Source organism: Mauremys mutica, chromosome 10 (assembly GCF_020497125.1).
Source record: "Mauremys mutica isolate MM-2020 ecotype Southern chromosome 10, ASM2049712v1, whole genome shotgun sequence".
NCBI classification, from domain to species: Eukaryota; Metazoa; Chordata; order Testudines; family Geoemydidae; genus Mauremys; species Mauremys mutica.
This window is the reverse complement of record NC_059081.1, coordinates 25,382,385-25,401,819: the sequence shown is the minus strand read 5'-3', so window position 1 is coordinate 25,401,819 and position 19,435 is coordinate 25,382,385. Positions and strand designations below refer to the sequence as shown.

Sequence of the window (19,435 nt, the reverse complement as noted above, 5' to 3'; positions counted from 1 at the left end):
CCTAATTTTCACTGCATCCACAAAACATTTCTGTTCCCCACCAAAAGAAGAAAAGTAATATTTTTACAATTCCTCTGTATGCTCATACCAATAGCAATAAAAATGCAAAAAGTAAAACCATGGCACAGTCCTAAAATATTAGAATTAGGGACTAAAATTAGAATGTTACTTAAAAACATATAATCCTGTTTTTTTCATACCATAAACAATACAAAAACGCTGTCTTTGCCAGAGGATGTTTTGAAGGCCAAGACTATAATAGGGTTCAAAAAAGAACTAGATAAAATCATGGAGGATAGGTCCATCAATGGGTATTAGCCAGGATGGGCAGGGACAGTGTCCTTAGCCTCTGAGGGCCAGAAAGTGGGAATGGGCAACAGGGGATGCATCACTTGATGATTACCTGTTCTGTTCATTCCCTCTGGGACACCTGGCACTGGCCATTATCAGAAGACAGGATACAGGGCTAGATGGACCTTTGGTCTGACCCAGTAGGGCCATTCTTACGTTTTTACTGTTGTCAAAGTCTCACAGATCCTAATTCTGACTGCACACACATTTAACTCCTATTGAAGTTAGCTGTGCTTCATAACAACCTTTTATGTACTGTTATTACAATATATTTTTAATGTGTGCCATCAACCTTTTAAAAAAAATGGTTACCTACCTTTTGTAACTGTTGTTTTGAGAGATGTGTTGCTCATATCCATTCCATTCTAGGTGTGTGCATGCCCACGTGCACAGTTGTCGGAGATTTTTGCCTTTGCTGTATCTGTAGTGTTGGCTGTGGCACCCTCTTGAGTGCCATGCTCATGTGTCGGTATATTAAGCACTGCCGGCCCTGCGCCCTCTCAGTTCTTTCTTGCTGGCAATTCTGACAGAGGGGCAAGAGGGTGGATAATAGAATGGACATGAGCAACACATCTTGAAGAACAACAGTTACTAAAGATAAGTAACTGTTTTTTCTTCTTTGAGTGCTTGCTCATGTCGATTCCATTCTAGGTGACTCAAAAGCAGCATCCATGGAGGTGGGCTCAGAGTTTATGGTCATGCAGCTTGCAATACTGCTCTACCAAAGCCAGCATCATCTTGGGCCTGCTGGGTAAGTGTGTAATGCGATGTAAATGTGTGGACAGACGACCAGGTGGCAGCCTAGCACATATCCTTGTGCTCTCGTTGACTGGCCGATTACAATAGCTGGAGGAAGCACCTGGCCTGGTCATAGCAGCAGCGGATACAGGCAATAATCCAAGATGAGATTCTCTGAGTTGACACTGGACGACCTTCCATCCTGTTGGCCACTGTGACTAACAACTGTGTCACCTTATGAAAAGGCTTAATCCTCTCAATGTGGAAGGCTAACACCCTTCTGATGTCCAGAGAATTCAACCTGCACTATGAGGTTTAGGGAAGAAGACAGGTAAGAATATGTCCTGGCTCATATGAAACTGTGAAACAACCTTGGGTAGCAAGGCCAGGTGTGGTCGGAATAGGACGTTGTCCTTGTAAAACATCATGTAGGGCAGCTTTGAGGTAAGTGCCCTAATCTCGGAGACCCAGCGGGCAGATAGTATTGCAACCAAGAAAGCCACCTTCGAGGAGAGGTGGAGAAGGGAGCACGAAGCCAGAAGCTTGAAGGGGGGCCCCATGATCCACGACAGCACAAGATTCAGGTCCCATGGAGCAACAGGGTCCCTTACGTGAGGGTAGAGGCGCTCTAGGCCCTTGAGGAACCTGGAAGTCATGTCCTGGCTAAAACTGACTTGCCCTCGAGCAAGGGATAGAAGGCCAAAATAACAGCCAATTGGACCTTAACAAATGAAAGGGGCAAACCTTGCAGCTTAAAATACAGGAGATAATCCAGGATTAACTGCAGTGAGGCCTGCTCAGGTTGAATACCTTCATCCGAAGTCCAGCATGTAAACCACTTCCATTTGCCCAGGTAGGTCGCTCTGGTAGAGGGTTTTCTGCTGCCCAGTAGGACCTGCTGGACACTGTCCAAACACTCCCACTCATTCGCATTCAACCATGCAACAGTCAGGCCGTCAGGTTCGGATGCAGCAGTTTGCCATGGTTCGGAGATAACAGGTCTGGACAGAGCAGTAGCTCTAACAGGTAGGCCATCGAGAGGTCCAGCAGCGTGCCGGACCAGTGCTGGTGCTGCCAAGCTGGCGCTATGAGGATTACTTTTGCTCTGTCCTGCTTGATCTTCACAAGGATTCTGTAGACTAATGGCACTGGAGGGCAGGCATACATAAGGGATCCTGACGACAGGAGTAGAAAAGTGTCCGACAGGGAGTCTCTGTCAATCCCTCGAATCGAACAGAAAGCGTGGCACTTCCTGTTCTGCCTGGACCTCAAACAAACAAGTCCACCCAGGGAGCCCCCCACCTCTGGAAGATTAGGCTGACAACCTCTGGATGGTGACCACTCATGGCGAGATGAGAAAGTCCTGTGAGGCAATCTGCCAAAGTGTTCCTGATCCTGGGGAGGTGTGCGGCCACAAAATGAACGGCATGCTGAACACAGAAGTTCCAGAGCCTAAGAGCTCCTTGGCCAAGGGCAGAGGACCGGGCACTGCCTTACTTGTTGATATAGAACACTGTGGCAGCATTGTCCATCCAGACTTGAACCACCCTGCCTTTTATATGAGGCAGGAAAGCTTGACAGGCCAAGCGGACCACTCTGAGCTCTCTGAAATTTGTGTGTAAGGAGCAATTGTGACCCGACCAACATCCTTGCATGCCAAGATCGCTTAGAGGGGCTCCCCACCCCAGATCCGAAGCACTGGAGACCAGGGTAACTGATGGGGATGGGGCTGCGAAGGAGTCTCTCTCCAACACCGATGCAGGGTCCAGCATATGCTTTTAGTATGTGTGACCATGCTTTTTAGTCATACACACACACCATGCACACAGTCCCACCACTCAATGTTTATAGTTACCAGTCCAGAGTCTGGATTAATTTAGTGGCCAGCCAGATTGGTTGCAGATGGGAACCGGGCTCCGTCGGTCATGATCCAATGCTCCTGGAGTAGTGGCAAGGCAAACCCAAAGCCCCATGACAAAGCACCTTGTTTTTATAGTTTTTGTTTTTGTTGAAGTTTATGGATTTTGCTATGTCAGTTTATGACCGGCTACTCCTGAATTGGTGTTATTTTTTTTATGTTAACATTCCAAAACACCTTTGAGAGGGTCATTCTGTCCTGGATTTGATTTAATTAATTGTCTTTAGGGGTGCCAGCCTCCACTTCAGGGTCGTCAATCTGCCCTTCCTCAATCACAGATGCGCGTTGATTTTTTTTGGCGTTAATAAGTTTTGATAAATGTTTTTACTTATTTTTTTTTTGGACCATTTGGTTAATAATGGCCTTTACACCTTATTTTTTTTAATGCATGTATTTTTTATTCACAGTCTTTTACAAAAATCTTTAAAAATGCAAACAGCAATATTTTATATCAAACAAAATAACATTTTGCTAAATTTTATAACCAAAACAATTCACATTAAGGCCCAGGCCTTCAACGTTCCCTTAATTTACTTAACATAAATACAATACAAAATTCTGTCTCTTACTAACTAAACCTTAAAACAAAAAACTAAAAAAGCCCAATTTCTAATGCCTATAAAAACAAAATCCCATAGTCCCAAAGGGTCATTTCTTTCTGCTATTTAAAAAAAATGGCTAACAAAATAAAACCAAATCATACATTAATTCTCATAGTACAATTATAAAATCCTGCTCCTACACTTCCACTTTCTGAAATGTTCATTGAGGCAATGGAGGTCCAGGATGCATCTTAGGTCCCCTTTTGCTTTCGGGATTAGGAAATATCGGGAGTAGAATCCATTTCCCCTCCTATCCCGAGGGACCTCCTCTACCGCCCGCAGCCTTAGGAGGTTTTCCACCTCCTGAGCAATGAGTTGCTTGTGAGAAGGGTCCCTGAAGAGGGATGGAGAAGGGAGGTGGAAGGGAAGGGCAGCTGAGAACTGTAGGTTGTAGCCAAGGTTGTAGCACCCAACAGTCCAATGTCACTTGCAACCATGCCAACTGGAAGGGGTGCAGGCAGTTGAGGAAAGAATAGGATGGTGGATCCAGGTACTTGATTGGGGCGCCATCCTTAGTCTAGTTGTTTGGCGTCTTTATTTTTCAGTGTGCCACTCACCTGTCCCTCTCATTAACTGCGGACACAACCGGTAACCCTGCTGGGGCCGTGTGTAGAGATATTTTAACCCCTTTGTGGGGATGTAATACTTCTTTTCCGCCCTTTTGGATGTGGGTGGAATTGAAGCTGGGGTCTGTCAGAGCATTTTAGCAATCTTTAGGACCCCCGGGGTGGACAGGCAGCGTGATGCGTGCCAGGATGGAGGACGGTATGACGTCAAACAGGTCGCCTGATTGCTCTGCCAACTCCTCAATTTCGAGGTTTAAGTTAGTAGCCACCTTTTAAAGAAGAGCCTGGTGCTCCTTAAAGTTGTCAGGGCGACTGCCAGCCTGGGAGGTCCACGCCACCACTTTGTCCGTCGATGAAGACAATGAGGGCATCGCAGGGGGATGGGCGAGTTCCCTTTTTGGGGATAGCTCCTTGGGCATTGGCACCTGTTGTGCTGCCCCCATGATGGATTCTGCACCATGTTCTGAACCTGGTGCCAGCAGTGCCAGGGGTTTGTCCGAGGCGGCCAGGAAAGAGTGGTGGGATTATGGAACCGGCATCATTGAGCAGGCCACTGGCCCTGCTGCCACGCCACTGCCATGCTGGTCTTGCAGGTTGATGGGGATCGTACCCTTTTGATGATGGGCTGAACCCTGGCTCCAATTTGGACCAGCCCCGCTCTGGTGACCATGGTGGGGGTGGGGAGACCTGCGTCTGCCAACTAACCCTTGTCAGAGATCCATGTCTAGAGGGAGGGGATTGCCACCTGTCCCTCATCCGGTACCGGGGCAGTGAGATTGGTGCCATGATGGTGAGTGGTCCCACCCTGGCGGGAACGGATGCCTAGACTGCCTAAACGATAGAGATCTGCACCAAGGAGATCGTAGGTGGAAGGCTGGCTGGTGCTGGGAATGCAGGGACCAGTACCTCGATTCTGGTGTTCTGTGCCTCAAGAAGGACGCTGCAGTGCTGGGGACCAGGACCTTCTAGACGGCAACCAAGGTTGTGGGACTGGGGTCCTAGGCCATGGGGACGGGGACGAATGCCTGTGATCCGGGCACTGATGGTGCTCCCCTGTCCTTTGGGGAGGTCCCACGGCTGGCTTGCCCTTGGATTGCAGGGCCATAGCCACGTCCAGTGCCTGGCAAGGCATCTGCAATGCCAACAGGCCCACCAGGCTTTTGGCCACCTGGGCCGTCTCGGGCAATGAAGGTCCCCATCAGAGCCGGGATTCCCTATGGCTGCTGGGATTTGGAGGTGGATCCCTGGCTGGGCTAGGGGGTCCGACCATAGTGGTACTCCCCTCTAGCTCCAGGGTGGGCACGTGCCCTGAACTAGGTCCTTTGCCCAGAGCTCCCTTCCCCTCCGTGGATGGTGCCGGGAAACCCTTCTTCTGCTGCTTCTTGGGCACTGGCGGCGGGAACGGTGCCGGAAGGATCGCTGTACTGGTGGGGTGCTCCGCAGTGATGCTCAAGTGCTGGGAGCAGAGTCCGGAGGGGAGGGCTCTGATGCCGGGCGAAGCATGGCCTCTATCAGGAGGGCTTTCAGGCAGCTGTTCCTCTCCTTCCTGGTTCTGGGACGAAAGTTTTTTCAAATCCTGCACTTGTCCTTTACATGGGATTCCCCCAAGCACGTCAAATAACTGCTGTGGGGGTCACTGATAGGCATTGGCCTGTTGCATGACGAACACGGCTTGAAGCCTGGGGAATGGGGCATACCCCGCTCCAGGGTGAAGTCTAAACTACTAAACCAACAACTAACACTTACTTAAATTGACTAAGTACCTAAGAACTATATACAAAGGGAATAATAACGGGCACTTAACGCTCTTGCAATGCAAGACAAGGTGCTCCAACCAACCGTCATGGGCAGTAAGAAGGACCTAAGAAGGCATAGGGCAGGCAGCCTAATATACTGATGTATGAGTGTGGCACTCAAGAGGGCTCTGCAGTCGAGCCTACAGATACCGGTAAGGCAAAAATCTCCGACGACGGTGCACATGGGAGCGCGCATACCTAGAATGGAATCGACATGAGCAAGCACTCGAAGAATTTCATATTACTTCATACTCTAATATATTTAAACTTAAATTTAAGTCCCTAAGGCTCCACTTCAGAAAAGTAGTTAAGCACATGTTCAAGTCTACCCCTATTTCACAAATCACTTAAACATGTGCTTAATTTTAAGCATGTGCTTAAGTCCCTTTAAAGTCAATGAAACTTAAGGGCTTTGCTGAATCAGGTGCTAAAAGAATAATAATGAAAAAAAAATATATCTGCACTACTGCTTAAAGAAACCCCACCAGGCCAAACACTAGCTTTGGTAGTGCACATACAACTCTCATTAAAATCAATTGAAATTATGTATTCATACCCAACTACTGAATTTAAGCTACTGGATATAAAAATCGGTACCATTTCACAGGTACTAAAAATTATTGATACAAAATAATACTAATACGAATACTACCACTACTACTGATTTACTAGAGCTGCACATTTTGAAATTATATTAAAAGAGTGGGTATCAAACTTTTTTACTGGCGACTCCTTCCACATGGCAAGCCTCTGAGTGCGATCCCCCTAATAAATTAAACACACTGTTTAATATATTTAACACCATTATAAATGCTGGAAGCAAGTGGAGTTTGGGGTGGAGGTTGACAGCTCATGACCCCACATGTTATGACCTTGTGACCCCCTGAGGGGTCCCAACCCCTGTATTAAAACATTAACCATTTAAACTTCACTTTTGATTAGCAAAATAGCTTTGAGTTCAGTTTAATTTACAAAAGCACATTTAAAACATGATTTTTAAAATCTAACATTCATTTTCTTATCTTTATTAATTATTTTTTGTTTGTATTTCTTAATTTTTAATCTATGCCTCATTTAACAAGAGCTTTTTGTAAAGTTTGTTGAATTAATGATAAATATAAAGATTTTATGAATGCATAAAGCATAATAAATCATTAAACGGAAATTAAGTACTGATATGAATGACATGAAAGATCTTGAATAAATTTGTTCTGAAAATTCAAAATTTCTCTCCTAAAACAACTTAACTGAATCACTAAAATAATTTAAATGCACTATGAAGCTGATTTTCCAGGGGGGCGGGGCTGCGCACTCCGGTGGATCAAAGCAAGTTTGATATAACGCAGTTTCACCTATAACGCGGTAAGATTTTTTGGCTCCCGAGGACAGCGTTATCAGGGTAGAGGTGTATAACATTTCTTAAGCTTATATATCTACAAATGAAATCTGGGGATATAGCAGATCCAGAACTTGACAAGATAAGAGCCATTATGGTAAGGTCTGCACATGGGGATCTCATTTCCATGAAGCAAGACTAAATTGTACAATAGGCTAGACTTTGGACACTTCCAAATTATTAAATAAAAAAACCCTTAGGTGGCTTTTTCTTTTACTATAAGAATAATGTTCCATCAGGAAATTGCTCAAGAGAATTCCTTTCATAATCTAACTTTATAATAGTATACATATCTATATAAAACACAGATAAATTACTTAATTTTAGTTTGAAACATCAAAGAACTAACTCTCTGGAGCTGTGAGCAAAAATAGTTCTAAGGATGCACTAATGAAAAAGGCATAAAACACTTACTAGTGAAAAAACAGCTCCAACAACACCAAAGGGGTTAACATTTAAGTACTATATTTATAATGCTTAAAATGTTTAATAATGCTAATGGAAACAATGTTACTGAATATGAAGTTAACTGGATATCAAATTAACCATTTCAATCTTAATTAATTTTGTAAGACATTTGAAGAATTGCTATCTAAAAAAATCTGGCAGTTTTCAGATTTAACAGAATTACCGGGTAAAACTGTATTTTGTCTGAGCCTTCATCTCCTAAAACTTTACTAAATTATAGAGGAAAGAATGGATGCTGAGAGATATAGTATCTGTACCGAGGATATACAAAATAGTTAGGTATACACAACCTTCTGAGAACTGTACACCTTATGTCTCCCAGTATAAATGTAAACTATTTTAATGGTAAGCTATTTTATTATTAAGCACTATTATTCAGTTTAGTGATTTACCTGAACATGTATTGAATAGTAATAGATCTTGTACTAAACAGTTAATTGGAATAAACTCCTTAGTGAGGGAGTTTCTTCCTGGTAAATATTATAATGTGAAATCTATTAGCGTTTACTTTTCGGAAGAACAGTTAATATCAACATATGGTTAACGTAATGTGGTATTAAAGAAAAAGTTATGTTTAGTGAGGAAATAAAGTTATTAGTGTCAGACATCTTTACCTTGAAATAACCATTTACAGTAGTAAACAATATGTACAAACTTTTCAGAAGTACTGAGAAATCATATCTACTGACTTCAGTTGGAGCTGGGAGAGCTCAGCCCCTCTAAAAATCAAGCATTGTACACATATCTGTGGGAAAATATTTATGACAGCATAACAGTAGGTCAAACAGTTTTGTACAAAGCTTTTACGATGCTCAGTAAACTGAATTTCCTAGAAAGTTCCAATAAATAGCATTTAAAAACCTCTGCTCTTTGAGACTGCAAACATTTCACTGTCAGATAGTTATTAGCTAAGAACTTGGAAGTAATCTGAAAGAGAATAAGTTACAGTAGTATTTAAGCAATAAGGCATTTAAGACAGGTTGATTGTTATCGTGGTATGTTGGCATAGACTATTACACAGTAATTCAAATTTTGAAACACTTTGTTGGATTCTATTTTTTTATGTCAGATGACATTAAATCTGGCCCACTCCAATTAACTCTTTGGTTGATTACATCCTGCCTTAGTCAAACTCAGGTCAGAAACATGAATCTAGAGCCTAGAGAGACAAGGTGGGTGAGGTAATGTCTTTTATTGGACCAACTTCTGTTGGTGAGAGAGACAAGCTTTTGAGCTTGTCTAGAGCCTAAGCAGCTGAGAGTCCTAACACAGTAAACCAGCTCCATCCTGTAGTAATGTCAATATCTGAAATTCAATTCTGGATTTCTTCAAATCACTACCATAAGGCTAGCTATTGTTTACACCCTGTCTCTTTGGTGGAAAGTGGGTGATTTTCTACATTCATACAGGTTTTAGATCCCACAAGCTGTTTTGTTTTTACCATCCTGTTCTGAAAACCATCCTTCCTGTTTAGGTCTGGAAGAACTCACTTTGACATTCTTCATCACTGTCCTTTACCTATTTAGTGAAAACCACACCCTCCTGTCACTGGCTGTGCATGCAGCTTACACCATGCTCCTGGCCTTATTAGGTTTGAGAGATAAAGTCAGAATTGAGAATCAAACTCTGCCCTGCACCAGTATAGGAACTGTATTAGCAGTGACTCACTGGGATGGTACTGTAATTCTTTTTTTAAAAAGACCAAATTCAATATTCCACACCCACCCCGCCTCCCCAAGCTCTAGAAGGATCCTTCCACTATGCAAATCATCATATGCTAGAATAATGATGTGTGAGCCCGGCCACCACAATAGAAAGAACAATGAATTTCCTGTGTATGAGAATTACCTATTCTGGCAGTTGTGTCAGTAACCTCATATTGCAAAGCAGCTTCTTGCTGCCTTAGTGATAAGATATTACTCATCAGGCATAAAGAAAAGTTCTAAATTGTGTATTCAAGCCTATGTAGACCGACAGTGCAACATGAGACAGCCAGCAGCATGATCTTTTCAGGTGGATTTCTCAGTAAAGTTTTTTCTCTTTTCTCACTTTCATCCTTATTCTGCTGACATCTTGTTTTGCTTTCCACTTCCCTTGTTTTTCTCAGACACTAATAACCTAATCTAACATGATCATTCCTTGTTTCCTCCATCTAGATGGTTTTGCTGCTCCCACTGAACTTTCTTCAGTTTGCTCCTTAATTTTCCAATTGCCCAAAACAAAACAACAGAAAACTTTGGTTAACACTCCTTCTTTCCTGATAGAACACCATCCAAAAGCTTCCAGTTGCTATTTGAACAGAAACCGATGAAAAAATGCCACTCCATATGTATTCCCTTAAAAGTAGTAAAATGCTGTGATAAATGGAAGTTAAGTCAAACAGGCATTTTCTACGTAATACACAACAGAACTCATTGCAACATAGCAAAACTATTGCCATAGCGTGAAAAAAATAACATACCATAGGTACAAATGCGTATAAAGATAATTTACAAGTTCCTCATACAATGAATTTTCAAAACTACTAATAGGGAACGATATTAAGAGTTCCATAATTCCAGGATTTCTTGATACATATCATTCCTGAAGATCTTTTGCACTGCAAAATGAGTTGACTTTGCTGGCTTCACACTAAATTTCCAAAACATGTGGCTGTACAGCAGCTTATAGGAGTGGTTGGTCAAATGCACAAAAGAACGAGAAATGCAATTATGAACATCAGAGTTCCTCTCTATTTTCACCCAGAAATGGGAATATGTAAGTCATTTTTCTATTTAAGTCTTCTCTTCTGTCTTTCACATTCCTCTACTCTCCAGTATTCAATCTCAATCCCTATCCTATCCTTGTAACTGCCATTTACACCATCTTTCCAACTGGGGAGGCTAAATACATAACATCCTCCTGAAAGATGGAGGGCCTTCTAATCCAAAGCTCCTTTAGTCAGCCACAGTGCTTGTTGACGAACAGTGGGACAGACTCTCTCTTACCAGGGATATGAGCTGCCTTGACAACATTCTGGAAGCAGCAAAATTTTGAACTACATAGAAAGAGTTTAGAAGGTATCAGCAACATATGCAATTTTCATTAATTTTGTTTGGGATTCTACATACAATTAATATAATGTGCAATAAAGTAAAAAAAAAACAACTAACAAAATGGAAGTACTAAGGCCTGTATAAAAACAAATAGATAAGAAATTAACTTTTGATATTGTTCAGCTAATTGATGCAGTACTCTTAAGGAATGCAACTGATGATATATAGATCTTCTCTGTTATAAAGGGCACAAAGAGCAACTTCTTAAAAATGTACTGAAACAATCTTACAAAAAGGAACACATAATTACTGTTGTGAAGTTATCAAATAAATAAATATTGGACATTGATGTATTTTGAAAAATGTGTTCTTTAGTACTATAATGTTCATAAAGGTACTGAGTGGCACCACAGCAGAACTCTGATGGAGAGTACCATACTCTCCTCTCCCTCACTTCACACTTATTTTTTTCCTTTTCTTTTGAAGTATGTGATCAACAATATTTGAAAAATTAGGCTTACATTTTCAAAATGGGCTAGTGATTTTGGGATCTAACTTTGTAGCTCAGTAAATTCTTATTTATTGAATTACAATTGTTAAAACAAGTTCATTTATTTGAAGTATATAATCTTGTTCTGAAGATCAGTGTGTCTCTCTTCAAAACCTATGTGGGGAGCAGAGAACAATGAACAAGCCATCTGAAGAATGAGAAGCTTTGGCTAAAACCACGCTAGCCAAATCATCCCAGACAATTTGTAACAGTTTCATAACACGACTATAACAATTTGAGGGGAAAAATCCAGGTACACTCTGGTTAGAGAAATCCTACTAGCAGTAGGATCAATTGTGCTTAAATATGATAGCTTCTATCATGGTTTCAACTGAAGTAAATTAGATGGGGGCATGAAAATCGATAATAGTTTTCTATTAATTTCTTAATTTCAGAAATTAAAAATTCTTTACCTAGATTTTGATTTGTTAATTTAAAAATACTAGCAGTATTATTTCCTGAATGAATGTTTAGTAAAATATTTTTTATTATATAATGAGTGTGTGTGTATGAGAGACAGTGTGGAGGCCTAACAGATGGATCAATATTATGATCACTGTGGCCTCAATTAGTTTCCCTGAGCGATGGTATAAGGAGGAATTAGCTAATCAGACATGGGGTTGGTGGGTGAGTTAAAGAATTAACTAGCCCACCAGCACAATAGCTTGATAAAAGAAGTGAAGGGTCAGAGGAGGGAGGACAAGGCTAGCTGAGCCCAGACTGAAGGAGTTCCCAAGGAAGGGAGAGCCCTTTACCTCCCAGGGCCCTGATGAATGGAGGCTGAAGGCAACAGGGTCATAGGTAACAGAATTGCTGTACTGCATGTACAAGTACTGGTGTAGAGGACTTGAATGAATTATACAGAGTGGACACTAAAAGAAGGGAGTCTGAGTGGTTTCTGCGGTGGCTCAGGATGGGGAGGGACATACAGTATGAAATAGTTTTGTATTTATGAGGACTGCAGAAAAACAAAAAAGTTTTGCAAACAGTAGAAAATAAGGATTGAAATAGTTTCCTTAATAAAACAGAATACACTGTTAAGTCATTGGTAATGATAAGAATTCCCTGCCAACAGTATACCTTGTGCTAGGTGACATTAAACTCCAGCACAAAGGAGCAAACTAAAACCACTATCACTAGAAAAGGATCTTTCATGTTCTGCTGTCCAGGCCAAATATTTTTAATAGTTTTTCTGCTGCATACCAGAAGTATCAGTTGGGCAAGTCAGAGATAGGGTGAAACTGCTTTAACTTCTTTCAAAATCCTTATTTTGGTTAGATCAGCTCTACACTTTGCAATTTCTGCCATTTCTAGATACCCACTCATGCTTTGCACATCAAGTCAGTAACCTTAGGCACAGCCAGAAGTTCAGAAGGCTCTAAATCATAAGTTAAACAATAGTGCATTAAAGCACAATATTTTTTGTATAATAAAAGTCTTATGTGAACAAGTGACTTAGCAGGACATAATTCAGGCCAGAATACTGCCTAATATGTTTCCTTATGCGATTTGTATAAGTTTCTCATTGTGCAACTACAACAATATTTTTGGTGAAATAAATAGTTTCATAAAAGCTATCCTCATGAACCAGGGATCAAAAGCCCATTAGTTCCACAATTCATTAAAATAAGAACAGAATCCAAAAATAAATATTAGACCAAGATAATTCTTTGACTAGATATACATATATATATATATATATATATATACATACATACACAAAATATATATGAGTGTGTATATATACCTTCCCCTCCTCAGTGTTTTGTTGACATGAATTGTGAACTTCTTCTTCTCTTACTAATTTTCCAGGCCATGAAGTCAGTCCTTTTATTTGGCCCCAGACCAAGTCGCCAACATTAAACGTCCTCGGCCTGTAATGTATCAACTCATTTGAAGAAGGGGAATCTGGATTCCTTAGGTCATCTTCACTGCTGATGCTTTTAGCATCTGAAGGGCTAGGCACGCACCCATTAATGCTTTTGGCATTAAAGTCTCCATTATAATGGATATAGTCTTTAACTAGAGAACTTTCCAAACTATTTGAGGAACTTGGAGATTGCTCCTCCATGACTAGGTCTTGTTTAGAAGTGTTCAGCAACTCTCCAAACCCTCTACTTTGTTGAAGCCTATTTCCATTTATGTGTGCACATGTTTCCACAGTGTTCTCCAGTCTCTCTTTAAAACTCATCATAGTTCTTTTGTAATTGTTATACCTGAAATTCTCCTCCAACATTTTATCACTTTGACAGTTTCTCTGTGGTAACAGTATCTGATGCTGCTCACCCTGTAACAATGGCAGTGTGGAGATGTTATTGGGCCTTTCATGGCAAGGACTGCTGTGGGCATGGGTTGAATGGTCTAAAAACTCCTCACACTTCCACCTATTTATCTCTCCTCCAGGATTTTGCTCCTCTTCCCACTGTCTTCTGGGTGTGTTGCAACCTGCTGACTTGTAATATTCAAATCCATCCCCTTCACTTGAATTTTTACTGTGTTCTGAATTCTTCAGTATTCGTGTCCCCCTAGTGTTTCTTATCCTACCGTCGTGATCAGAAACACCAATGTTTCTTCCATGGATTACTGCACTGACAGCACTAGAAAGATTTAATGGGTCACCAATTGAGGCTGTGAAGGCACTCATGGCACTCAGAGCTGGAATGGGACTCATTTGTGTTGTACTGCTAACTGCAGTGGTGATTACTACTTGCATTCCTTTGCTTGCAGCATCTACGACTGCTTTGTAGATAGCATCGACTGAAGAATCACCCTGAGCAGCTACACTGAGGCCATCCTTTGCCTGTTGTCCTACAGTTGGTTCAGTCCTTTGCTGCAAATCACAAGATGTATCTTGAAAAGGAGGAAGGGTAGTGTTGGAACTCTCAGGAACTGATGTTATACCCATTTGAGTGATCATTCTTTTGTTTAAAAGAGCAGCATCTTCCTGCATTCTCACCTTAAAAATAGGAAGGAAAAATTATAGAAATTTATGTTTTCATTGAATGCTATATTTCAGAAGACACATTCATTCAATTCAGTAACTGTGATGGTTACATATCAATGACACATTTTGTCATTGTTGTACATAAGCAGAGGGCTACTTAAATCGTGGAGAAATCACACGTTTTTCACTGATTGGCATAATCAGATAATTTCGCAAATGTGTTCATACAGTATATTCCATGCCACCTTCCCTACAGCTGCTGCTGGCAGTGGCACTGTCTTCAGAGTTGAGTGCCTGGCCAGCAGCCTCTGCTCTCCTGCCGCCCAGCTCTGAAGGCAACACAGAAGTAAGGGTGGCAATATCGCAACCCCCCACAATAGCCAGATTTCATGGTCTGAGACATGTTTTTCATGGCCATGAATTTGGTAGGGCTCTATGCATAAGTGACAAAGATTGTCACTCAATGAAGAGAATCAGAAAATGAAAAGGCAACTCAAAACATAAAATAATATGCATATGAACACAACACTAGCTTTCACACTTTGTTCAAAAAGACAAAGCTTTGTAATAACAGGTGGTATTTGAGATAAAACTTTCAAATCCCTCCTTTTGTAGCCACATTTCCACCCACCTTTCTGAGTGCTCTCCTTTTCTGAATGAAGTCCAATATCCTCATTCTTACATTCAAAGTCCTAAACAACTTAATCCATGCTCATATCACTGTACCCAAATCTATTTCCTCCTATTCCTCCCTCAGTCTCTACTTTCCTCCCCAGTTTCACTCTTAAAAGTGCTCTTTTTGTCTCTACCCACACTCTGCTTTGTATTTTTTTGGATACAACCCATAGGCTTGAAATTGCCTCCTATTTGTCATGTGAAAGTGACCTTTCCTTTCCCTTCTTATACACTTCTTTTGGGAAGTCTAACTACTTCTATCCCACATCAACCATGTCACCAACCCTTTGCACTGTAGCTATTATCATGCATTGTCTATTATAAACTAAATTACATTTTGAGGAACCTTGCATATTATGTTAGTATTTGTCATGTACATGTCATGAGAGTGAAATAAAGATAATAAGCAATATTAATACTTGTGAAAGTCTGAATAGAAAAGATGCTTTAACTAGTGAAGCCAAATATTTGTGACTACTGCTTTAAATACTTACCATTACTAAACACTTACATAATTCAGGACACAAAGAGAAAATATGAAGATACAGCTAATGTAACTCACATAATTAAAAAATGTGAAGGGGTTAATAGGCAGTTAGATTACTGCGATTTTGCAAACACAGGGAAATTTCTAGTTGTCTAGACTGACAAAATGATATGTTGTCTTTTTTCTTCTTAAAGAATAAAAGCTTTTCTGGCACTATCACCTACATTTCTGCTGCCTTCATGTTCTCAGTTCTGCAGCACTATAATAATGTTAAGTATACACTGTAACTCTATTTTTGTTCTCTATCTCAGTTGATACTTTCACTGTCATTCTGTTACTTGAACATCTGAATTTACATTATCAGCAGAATTGTCTGTTTGGATGGAAATGTGAAAGGGAAATATCATTTTTTTCAAAAATTTTATTATATGTCTGTCCTAAACAGTATGGGCCTGATCCAACATCCCCTAAATCAATGGTACTTGCCATTTACTTTAACGGGCACTATTAGAAAAAGTCAGTTACTCACAATCACCTCCTATTTCCTATTAACTGACAACTATGTTAACTTTTTACCATTCAGTCTCAACAATTTATTCTCAACCAGGAGTTTATGATCACACTTTAAAAGCGAATTAACAACTCCTGAAAGTTAATAACAGCTGTCAATAGATGCACATCATAAGTAGTTCCAATAAAATAAAAATGACACTAAACTTATAAAGATATATAATTTCAGTAACATGTGTTTCTGATTTGCAAATACAAAATACATACTAAAAAAGGCAACCAACTGCAATAAAATAGATTGTTTTAAACATTCAATGAAAAAGCAGAATATGGATACCAATTCTACTATTAGAAATGTTTGAATTCACTCAATATTGATTTCACTATGCTTTCTACCTGAAAATTTTGAAACAGACAAGCCATGGGGTTTGAGTTGTTAGCTGATCCAGGAATTGTGGGTTGCCCTTGAAACCCCTGGAGATTCTGGTACCCCTGGAGAAGCTGATGTTGCTGCTGATTTGAAGGAAACATCTGATTGTTGTTTAACAGTGACTGGAGATGAGTCAGTTGATGGTTATTCAAAGTAGTGTTTATTGACGATATGTCACCTGCAATTCCAAACATATGGAAAAGTAAGTCAGCATAGTTTTCAAGAGTCCGTGAGTTTCCTTGAGTCACATTTTAACTGAATGGTAAACAAATACTGACACTCTCTGTACAACAAAACTTTTCCCATGACATCTTCTGTACCACGATCTCAAGGAACATGTCTCCTACTGTTTATTCCTTCATTTCTTCAGCATTCTTTCTTTCAGGTTACATCTATATGTGGACTCTTTCTAAAGGATTCTGACATGACTGTCTTTCATTCTGGAAGAGCACACAGCCAGGTACAGTAGAATGAGCATCAGTGGTATTCATTTTCTTGGAAATCCATTCTTAGCTTCCAAAGAGCGACTGCTTCATACCATACCAACATCCTCCCCTCTCCCAACCTTTTGGTAACTATGACACTGCTGTTTGACCCGACTACACAATGATCCAAGGCCTCTTGAACACAAAAATACACTAGCTAACTCTACTAGTCCTCTCTTTTCTAGATACAGGAGAAAAATCTCAAGAAAAACAAGCTATATTAAAAAAAATCTGCATTTTGTATCAAAAGAAAAATCTCCTATGTAAATTAAAATGTAAAAGAACAATATCACAAACAATAGGAAAATAAATACTTTGCGGCTCCTGATCCTATGAAATTATCAAATAAAAGAAGCCTCAAAGAGGATTTTGCACTTGAGTTAACAGAAACTAATGTTTTTCCTAAATTTTATGCTTGTGGAATCAGCTGATGAAAATCAAAAGACATTTTATTTTAGAAAAAAATTAATCCTAATTCAATAACAATCCTAATGCTAAATTAAATTATATTGTAAAAATAGGGCTGAGTTCACAGTAACAAAGTTGCAGCTTGACATAAGTAACAAAGTTGCAATGCTTTCCAGCTCTTTGACACAATATTTTGGTCATCCTACTGGTATAGTTATTTGCTTATTGAGTCCAAACAGAACAGAACACAAAATATATCACATGTTCTGAGTAAATTCATCAAGAGACTAGAGATTTAGGAGAACAGTTTAGGCTTAAGAGTTCATCAGTTATGTAAGGACTTGTCAGGTGTGAGACCTTCAGTTTCTAAACTACAACGAAGAAATGAAAAACAAAGAAATATGAAAACAGAAATGTTCAATCAAGGGCTAGAAGGGGCAACCTACTTCACTGAACTTGTGCAAGGCTTTACTTGGAGTGCTTTATGTACATATAGGACATGTGCTATGGTTTTGGCGTATTTTTGATTTAAATGGAAAAAATGCACTTGGCCATTTTTAATGGACTGCACAGCTACTCATACTAACCCTGTGATGCCACATATATTTGAAATAAAACATTGCATCCCAAAGATGCACCTGTGCTTTTATTACATGAAAAATAAAAGGAGTCAAATTTGCCTGACTGTATTTAAGTGTGTGTAGTAGGTTTGGTGGCATCAGAATGAGGGAATGGAAAATAAAATTATATCCAAAAACAGTATTAAATATTGCTGAATTTTTAAAAATTGCTATTTAAAATTTCTGACAGTAATGGTTGTTTTTCTCTAGAAGTATTCAATGACCTGTGACATACAAAACCCTTTTAGAAATAGTGCAATGAAATGGAGTCTTTAATAATAGAAAATAGAATCAGAAACTCTCCCCCCAACCCTTTTTTTTTTTTTTAAATCTGTGAAAAAATTTAACTTACCAAGCAGACCTGTCCCCAGTAGAGGGTTAAGTAGCTGTGGCACCACAGAGTTATTGTTGAGTTTAGCTGGACCAGATGTATTCCCAGCATTATTAGATATGTTCAGCAATGTTTCTGCCATTGACACCACTGCTGTCCCACCAAGTGTTGAGACAGACAGTGCTGTCACTGCTGATGATGTAGTGGTTGTGGTAGTGGTTGCCTGGGAGGAGGTTGCTATGGATATCTCTGGATGATTAGCAGTGTTGCCCGATGCGGAGTTCAGGACACCTCCCAACAGCTGGGGATTTAAGGCCATTAATCCTGAGGCCCCAGTGACAGCTGGGAGGAGCAAGGGGTTAGAAGTAGTGTCAGTGCCTGTAAAGCTTGGTATAGGGTTCCCCAGGGGGTTGGTTAAAAGGGTCTCTGCTCTGTTGCTGTCTGACTGATTGCTTGGCAAATGGTCTGGTGGGGCTGTCATCTGTGTTACTGAGGGTAAAGGGTTATTTTGCTGTTGTAACAAATCTGAGATGGTCAAATTGAAAGATGGTAGGGGAAGCATGGCAGCTGCTTGGGCTTGATTCTGAAGTAGGGCTGCTAGAAGCTGAAAATGAGCAGGTTGTAATACCTGCCCATCCATGTCACTGGAGAGAAAAGCTAGCGCAGCATTTACACTTGGGTTGAGCAAACCTAAAGGGTTGAGTATGACTTCAGACTTGCCTTCTCCTGCTGAAGGCTGTAGTATATTTAATAGATTCTGGTTTAAGAGATGTTGTTGATTCACTGGCAAAGAGATAGGTAGAGAATTGAGAAGGTTTGGATTCAAAGAATGCGGAAGATTGTTGTTTGAAGAGCAGTTCTGTGGAAAGTGAAGTGTGTGTTCGTGGCCAACAAAAGGGAAATCACTCCCAATGGGCAGCTGGCTCGGAAGTGGGTTTCCAGCTGCAGTAGTGACTATAACACCATCTTGAAGAACGGATGTTGTCTTTGTGATGGCAGGTTGGCTGGTTCCAGCTATGGCTATGGAAGATGATGGTCCTGAACCCCCTGTAACACAAAACAATACATATATTAATAATGTTTATTGAAGGACAAATACTATCATCATTGCAACGATAACTAGAC

At 40.4% G+C, this 19,435-nt stretch overlaps 1 protein-coding gene across 1 annotated transcript in view; it reads right to left on the bottom strand.

Moving 5' to 3' along the window:
- The window catches only part of MBD5 (methyl-CpG binding domain protein 5), a 225,853-nt gene that overhangs the window by 18,527 nt on the left and 187,891 nt on the right, over window positions 1-19,435 (bottom strand). Inside the window, exons 11-13 of the mRNA XM_045031982.1 lie at window positions 18,332-19,357; window positions 16,433-16,644; window positions 13,168-14,376 (exon numbers count right to left, since the gene is read on the bottom strand). Coding sequence (XP_044887917.1) covers window positions 13,168-14,376; window positions 16,433-16,644; window positions 18,332-19,357 — 2,447 coding nt within the window. The remainder of the gene's footprint in view (window positions 1-13,167; window positions 14,377-16,432; window positions 16,645-18,331; window positions 19,358-19,435) is intronic.